Source organism: Pezoporus occidentalis, unplaced genomic scaffold (genome assembly GCF_034315485.1).
Source record: "Pezoporus occidentalis ecotype Australia unplaced genomic scaffold, CSIRO_AGI_Poc_V1 ctg4, whole genome shotgun sequence".
Classification (NCBI taxonomy): Eukaryota; Metazoa; Chordata; class Aves; order Psittaciformes; family Psittacidae; genus Pezoporus; species Pezoporus occidentalis.
Genome location: NW_026915724.1, coordinates 21,158,150 through 21,166,427, shown reverse-complemented (window position 1 = coordinate 21,166,427; position 8,278 = coordinate 21,158,150). Strand labels below are relative to the sequence as shown.

The window sequence follows — 8,278 nt, the reverse complement described above, 5'->3', positions numbered from 1 at the left end:
ATTGCAAGCATTTATCTCAACTGATTTCAACAGAGTTGCTTCTGTTTTACACTGGTGTGAGAAAACAAAAAAACCCACGTTGCATAAATTGTTAACAGCTCTTTCATATTGCCTCTTTATTACCAGATAAAACTTTGATGAAGGACACTCACAGAAGATCAATATAAGAAACCACATAAGACCTGAATTTTATGCTACTGGCTAATACTGAAAATCACAGAAATAAGTATTTAGTTTTGAAGCGCTTAAGCCAATGACTGGTGTGAGACTGCTTTTCCTGAAAGAAATATTTCACCTCTAGACAAGTACTGCCTCCTGAGTAAAGTTACTCCATGGCTCTGATTGCAGGGATGCAGGAAAGGGAATGGAGTGCACTTGCTCATCTAGTAATGAGCAACTTCATCTGACAACTTCCATTTGAAGGAGTAAGGACCCATGTTCGTTTCTCTGCTTCATGGGTGTGCTGCTCCTGGCTGACGTGATGAACCACTGCCAGCATCCTAGAAGGCTCCTTGGGAAAGGCTGAATGTCTCATGAAGGGAACTAGGGACTTTGGGGAAGTTTGGGGTCTTCCAAAAACCTAGGAAATCACCTCCTCAGCAGCGATCTTCACCTGTAATTTATAGAGTCTAGCACAGAGCTGTGGGGTAAACAACAAATGGTATTGAACTGGCCAGTAATATACTGTCTGCAAGCTAATATAGCTCAGGATATATTCACTACTGAAAGTAAATTGAACATTTTCCTTGAGAGTCACTTAGATAGCAGTGTTTGTTTATATAGCGGTTTATCTTCGCATAAAGTGAGCAGGAGTTAAAGTGCAACAGCAATCACATATAGTAAATCCAATTTATATTAATATTCCTCTAACCTAATAACTGGCAAATACACATTTCTGCACTTCTAGCAGTCTGACTTAATTTGTTTCTGTCAAACAAAGAGCAAATATTTTATCACAAGTTTGTTGTTTGTTTTCCATTTAAAAAAAAACCAAAACAACCCAAAAAAGCCCAAGCACACCAGAACTAAAGGTTGCAGAGGTGGCTACTTCTAGAAAGTTTATTCTTCACACAGTTAATCAAGACCACCATACTTTACTTGCTTTCCTTCAACCTTTACTAAAGCCATCCACAGTCTTCAATGTCCGGGCGTTATGAAGTGGAAATGCCAGTGCAGGGAAGTGCTCCGATACAAGTAAGTCTTGATGACAGGCTTAATCCCAAGTTTGGCAGAAACTCAGCTGTGCTCCTTTTTATTCCTGAGATAGGTGTAGAGGGCATCCAGGCCCCCCTCTATGATCTCAGGCAGAGGACGGGACAAAGGGTTGTGGGTGATGTGGAGACCTTTGTCCATTGGGTTCCATGCAATGCGTGGCAGCTGGTGCAGCAGGTAGAGGTCATCTGGGACAGTCTGTATAGCATTGTAATCAACATTTAGTAATTCCAGAGTGGTGATGAAGCAGAGAGACCGTGGCAGAATGCGTACGTTGTTATTCTCTATGATAAAGATTTGCAGATTGACCAGATACTGGACACTGTCTGCGATGTTTTCAAGCCTGTTGGACCCTAGGTGCAAAAAGTCTAAATTCCTCAGTGCAAAAACACAGAGGGGAATTTGCACAAACCTGTTGTTACTGAGGTTCAGTTTCCTCAGATTTGTCAGGTCGCTGAAGCTCAAAGGCAGTTGAGAGATGCAGTTGTGCGAGAGGCTCAAAACCTCCAGCTTCCTGCACAAGCTGAGCTCTGCTGGCACTTCTGTCAGGCAATTCATATTGATAAACAAGACCTTGAGGTTCCTCAGCAGCCCAATCTCTTTAGGCAGATACTTGAGACAGTTGTCACCCAAGTTCAGCACTACTATCCTGTCCAGTTTCCCCAGTGAAGGAGGAATCACCACCAGCTGGTTGTGTGAAAGGTTCAGTTTCTGCACCTCAGGCAGTCCCCACAAGAAGTCAGGTGTGTTGGTCATCCCTTTCATTATAAGGCTCAAGCTGACATAACGCAATCCCTGTTTCAGCAGTGACTTAGGCTCTTTCCCTGAGAGAAGAGCATCTTCCCATGCAGGCAACTTTGGACCTCTCCTCAGAAAACACATGCTCCTTCGCCCCTCGTTCTTTGAGTGCTCAGTTCCCATAACACCCTGGATCCCTCCTGAGAGATGAAGTGAGGTTTTCTTCCCTTGCAAGTGCTTACACCAACATGCAAATGCCAACAGAGGATGACAGCTTGCAGGAGGCGGGAAAGTCAAAGCAAGGAGACAAGGAGGAGCCTGTGAAGTGCATCTCAGTCCACCGGGGCAGTTTCCATAGCTGCTGAGGGAAAGTTTCACTTCTGGGGGCTTATGCTGGTCTTGGTGCACAGGCTGTAATGAAATACTTGCTCCTGACTTGTGAGTAAACCTGTTCAATTCAAACTGAATGCCATGAGGCAGCTGTCACTGTCATTTGGCCTGGGCTTTATTGGACAGATATGTATCTTCACTGGAAAAAGGTCACAAGGATGCTGTATATAACTTCACCATGTCAGCTTTCTTGGCTATCTGGTTCATACCATGGCTACAGGACAATTAACAAGAGTGACTTCAAAAAACAAGCAAGCAAGCTATAGAAGAAAACAAGCAAACAAAGAAGCCATCATTTCAATTCAGATTTAAAGGATATTTTCCCAATTATTTTTATGTTCCTGATTTCACTGAAGTAGTTACCAGTCCACCAGAATATTGCACATTGTAAAAAAGATGGTAAAGACTTTTTCTTGTGAGTCCTTATTTTTTGTTTACTTAAAAAAAAAATAAAAGGGGGGAAGAAAAAGTTAATGCTCATAAAAAGTGTTAACTTTTATATCCCCTTTGAGATTAGGATAGGCCTCTTTCTTTTCCGAAAGGGTACCACCCTCACTGCAGCAATGACATTTTCCAGTGGTATCTGAGCCCACTTGGATAACTGCTTGCTACCCACGTTGCCAAGTGTGAGAAGTCATACCACACAGTTCTGCCCAAATTACTCTGTCCTAAATATCCTGTGCTGCTTTCACATCTATTAGTGAGAATTTGGGGGTCTGCAAACTTTTGTGCCACTTATGTTCCTTTCCCCGTAAACTTTCCTCTCTTTCTGGGCTATTCTGGGGTACAGGGGGACTAGCAGTCAAATAGCTCAAACTATAAGTGACATTTAACTCCAGGACAGAGGAACTGATGGGAGAGGAAGGAAGCACTGAGGTATAATAATACCCAACAACAGCTGAATCGAGCTCTGCTGATGAAAAGAAATTGTATTGCTACAGGAATCTGCAGTGAATTTAAACTCAAAGAGAGCCTAAAAAGGATATGCAAAAACTTCAGGCACCATTTAAAACAGATGAAAATTGCAGTAAATAGTACAGGACTTTCAGGGGCTTTTCCTCTCCACTGAATCTGTGGTGATGGAGACGCTTTGCTGCTGCCTGAGAGATCTAGTGATGCCTATACCACTCCCCAACACCTCATTTCAGAGCACCTCTCCTTAAAACCCTGCATTAGTTCAGATGCTAAAAGACTGTATGAAACTGCAGCTGGGAGTTGGGGCACTCCAGAAACCTCTTTACAGTCAATCCCTGTAGTCCCTTTGTACTGCCAGTCTTTTTGGGCCCCTCATAAAGCTGCTCTTGCTAGAGAAGAGAGGGGAGAGGGGATGTGTCCCTGTCGTTGTGTCTGGCAAGTGGGGTCCTACAACAGGAAAGGAGACAGGACCACAGGAAGAAGCATAAGATGGTGGAAAGCTGAGCAAGCTGACCAATTAAGAGGTGCACCTTAACGAGGCTGAATGGCATAAAATCAACAATCAGCAATCGCTGATGTATTGCTTTCCCTGGAGTGCCTGGACAAGCCTGAAAAGGGCTGAAGCCCAGACATGCTGCCCCAGAGAGACAGAGATAACCCTTGTGCTGTAGGCAGAGTAGTGGCTCTGTGGGGAGAGGAAACCCAACAGCAGGCCAAGCTCAGCCGGATTTGGCCTTGCGTGACAAGGGGACCTAAGGCTAAAATCTGGCCCTTCAGCCCAAGCAGGTGGAGAAGCAAAAATGAGAGCCTCTCACAAGTCCTGACTCTGGGTTGTCTGCCCAGTTGCTGTTAAAAATGCACCTATTATAAGACAGCCTAAATGGATTTGAACAAGGCATTCTTTTCTGCAGGGAAGAAAAAAGCCTTTTAGAGACTGTTTACAAAGTTAGGCATTTCCCTTTTAGTCACACTGCTGGAACGAGGAACCTGCCACAGCTCTGCCTGGTGGCCAGCCTCATTCCCTGTGCCTGTGCTGACACGTGTGCCCATGTCCCCACAGTCGCCTCAGAACTCCTCCTTCTGGAGGTTGCTTTTAGTAACAAATGAAAACAAAACACAAAGGAAACAGTCTCCCTGTAGCCACGGTCTCCCCCCTGGCTGCCCAGATACTTTCGGATGAGAATGTCATCCCCGTCTCCAAAACTCATTACAGTTCACTGCCTGGGGACTTGGCAGGGTCTGGTCCAGCCTCTCAGCACAGAAATCCGCATTTCCTAACAGCGTGACTCAGCCAAAGTGCTCCGTACCCATCCCTGGTTTTGCATCACACCACTGATTTGAAACTATGCCTGTGATATAGCCCAGGACAGCCTGGGTCAGGCTGCTGTTGGAAAGCTTCACCGGGGGCTCTCTATCAAACAAAAATGCTTGCTCTGCTTCAGTCTCGCAGCATCTCCTGCTATTGCACTGCTGTATCTCCACTGCCTGTCAGGCAGCAGCAGCAGCAGCAACGGGGTTTTAAAAAAGAAATCCCACATCTGCAGGTTCCATTGTCCAGTTCCCTTCCTGCCTCCACGACTGCCGTAACCACTGCGTGAAACAAAAAAATATAGCCATTTCCTTTTCTTTGTTCTCCAGCAGAAAAACAGGCTATTGAGCACGCTTGCAGTTGGGGAGACGGGAAACTCTGAGGTAACCAAATTCCTTTCTCGGCATCGAGACAATAAAACCACAGTGGCCTCATCTGGACATCTCAGGAACTAAATTTCTGAACAAAAATAGTCCCCTATCAGTTGGTGTCCTGGGCTGCCTTTGTCCACTTTCCAGTTCCCTTTCCTCCAAGTTGCCTGCTGCCCTGCCCTGTGTTGTTAGGATGGATCGGTTCTCTTGGGCTGCTTTTGGGCCAGTGAAATGCTGACCTGTGTTGACACAGCCTGTCAGAAAGCACAAATTAATTTCACGCGTGCAAGTTTGGCAGGGAAAAAAAAAGCAACAAACAAACAAAGCCCCCCAAACCCCAAGCAAATAGGTAAGATGTACATGATACTTTGTATTTGAAAATTGTTCCATGGACTAACCAAAAATGTTAGTGTGCAGGGGGAAAAAATGACCCAAAACTTGCTGAAGAACTCTGTCGTCTAAGTACTATAATAAGAGAAACTGCACTATTAGCAATGATAAAAAACCTGGTAAGCTGACAAAAATGACAAGCTATATTTTCTGATGTTCTTTGACAACGCAAATTATTAGATTTTATTTTGAAGGAATCAGGATTGTCAGCCCTGAAAAAAACTGTAAGATGGGTGCACAAAGACCTGGAATGTTAGTCTATTGTCTATGGGCTCTTTTATTTGCGTGTAGATTTGGAGTCTCTTGAATACACTTGGGAATATTTTTAAGCTTTTCTTTGCAGCCAGGTGGGGGGCTGGACAATTGCATTGTTTTTAAATGAAAGTTGAGATCATCACATAATTACTTTTCCAGAAGATTTGAGTTTTTAAGGAAATACCCAACAGCTCCTAATGAAACATAGCTGTCTTGACACACTGAGTTTAAATTCTGTTTTCCTGCAAAACCAAAGTCTGACATTATCTTTTAAACTGGTGAGCATACAAGATATTTATAGTTTTATCAGCATATACATATAGGTTTGTAATTGATTTTGAAGCAAATTTCATGTTCTTTATGAAGTCAAAATCCCATATATTTTCTCTGGCTCAGCTTTATTAAAAAATATATTACTATAACAAGGAATATTTTAAATCTCTAAGCATAGGCTTTTCTAAAATGCTGGGAAGTTCAACTCATGCTCTTTCAGAAGAAATTTTCCTTTTCATTCATTATCTGGGTGTCCTTAATAATGACCTGGCTAAAAAAAAAATGCAGAAAGTACCTAAACCATCCTTAATAAATACCTGGTTGAAAAAGGATGCAGAAACTGCATAACCCAACTACCTAGCTACTTACCTGTGACAAGAAGGATGCTTTGACTAAAAAGGCTTAACTTGTTTCAAGTTCAGCAGAAAGCAACAGCCATGCTGGAGAAATATTCACTACAAACACAACTGCAGCTCCTGAACCATCTTCTCTTGTGCTGCTCCTTTCCTCTAAAGCAAATAAAGAGTTTTAAAAGTATGGGTGCCATGCAGACTCTCAAAGATAGCCTCTGGTCTTGGTGCTAAGGAAGCAAATTTTGTAGTTTTTTTACTACTCTGTAGGTTGTTGGCTTGTCGATCTTGCAGCTATTCTGAAATACTATGTCAAGTTTCAAAGGCAAATTGAGATTTATGAGATGTGACACAAGACGGGAACAATTCTTAAGGCAGTTTCAGATTTCCTGTTAATTTGTTTTTAATTATGGTGCTGTTAACAGCCTTTAATGACTGTGTGTCCCTGGAGGTTTCCTGGAATGCTTTAGTAAGGTCCCATGTGGAGCTGCTGGATTGCCTGACCCATGAAGAATTGGACCTGGAGGTGAATGACTGCCTGCGCAGGGGCTCATTTAACAAGAGCTTTGGCAACGTTTTTTTCTGAAGACCTCTTGATAGAAGATAAGCTTAAACTATCCATATTTATTTATGGAATAAAAAGAGAGAGATTGGGTTTTGTGAGTGCATGTAAACCAGAAATGACAGGCTCGATCCCTGCTGGTGTTCAGTGGCCAGAGTGACTCTCATGTTAGACATAATTGCAGGAAGTTTTATTTCTTTTCCACAAACTTGCAGAAGTATTTTGCAATTCCATAAAATGAATAACTGACTACTCAGCTCCTACTTCTGTCACAATTTCCCTGTGTGTACACAAGACAAATAGGTAGTGCATCTGGCTATATTAAACAGAGGCAGCCCATGACCCTGCACTGCAGTATCACCTGTGTCCTCTGGGGCAATGGTTCCTCCTGTGCCTACCACAGTTCTCCCAGGCACCGCCAAAACCCACTTGCTTTCCATGCTTTCCCTCTCCTCTGAAAGGACAGTTTAGCACATGGACATGCCGCAGGGTTCACCACCATCCTCATGAACACACTGAGGGCCCTGTCCTACTTTATTTAGTCATCTGTGCACAACCTCTGTGTCTTAGCCTTCTCCTCCTCTAAACAGTCAGCGTGGTGACGGATTTGACACCATTTATAAATGTATTTGAGGTCATTACATGAAGGATACCATTGCAGTATAGAAAGCATTTGCTGTTCTATTATTCATCACTACATTTATGAGCAGTCACATCTACATTCATAAACACCCATAAAATGGCTTGTACCTGCCTGATAGCAATATGGATGTTTGCTAAATGCTACTTGTGGTCTGTGGCTTTCTGAATCAAATTGAAAAAAAAGTTGGAACAGATTCTCCGAACTGTATGAAGTAGGTTTTAGTACAACTGCTGCCACACCACATCTGCTACAGGTACTCTTTTTCACAGAGCTCTTGAAGGTCATCTTGTTAGATTTTGAAGGTCAACTTGTTAGATTTTGAAGGCATCACAAGAAGCAAAACAGCATTTTTGGAAAGTAGAAAAGAGAGCCTGTATTCTCCTTGCCTAAATCTAATCTGATCTAAAAAGAGGTTTTTCTTGCCTTGCCTCACAGGAGTCAGATCAGCTAAGTGTCCATCACATGCCTATTCAGTTGACCTTCACACAGAATACATTGATACTTTTCTTTCTTTCTTTGTCTGTCTGTCTGTCTTTTGGATGACAACTCCACCCAGACTTATTTCAGTACCTGGAGCAGGTTCAGTTCAGCTGCCTGTGGCATACAACCCACAGCTCTCTGAAGCATCCTGTGACCAGGGGCTATGCGTCACTCTGGGATGAGGGAATATCCCCGCCTCTCCTAAAGCTGTTGCTCAAATTAGCAGGGTTTTCTTAAACATCCGTGGGTGCAGAGAGTCCAAAAATAAGTGTGACTGTATGGTCTGCTGGCAGAACTCCCAGTCCCTCCTCCAAAGACTGTTTAAGTATTTTACATTTAGTGTGTCACTGCAGTTACCTACTTTTCTGGAATCTGAAAATCCATGCTCTG

The 8,278-nt window shown here is 43.1% G+C and overlaps 1 protein-coding gene across 1 annotated transcript; it reads right to left on the bottom strand.

The window, feature by feature from the left end:
• Positions 1–1,010: 1,010 nt before the first annotated feature.
• On the bottom strand, positions 1,011–3,000 carry LRRC30 (leucine rich repeat containing 30). The gene has a single exon (XM_062633141.1). It carries the CDS (start codon positions 2,131–2,133, stop codon positions 1,237–1,239), a length of 897 nt encoding a protein of 298 aa, XP_062489125.1. The 5' UTR covers positions 2,134–3,000; the 3' UTR covers positions 1,011–1,236.
• Positions 3,001–8,278: the final 5,278 nt, after the last annotated feature.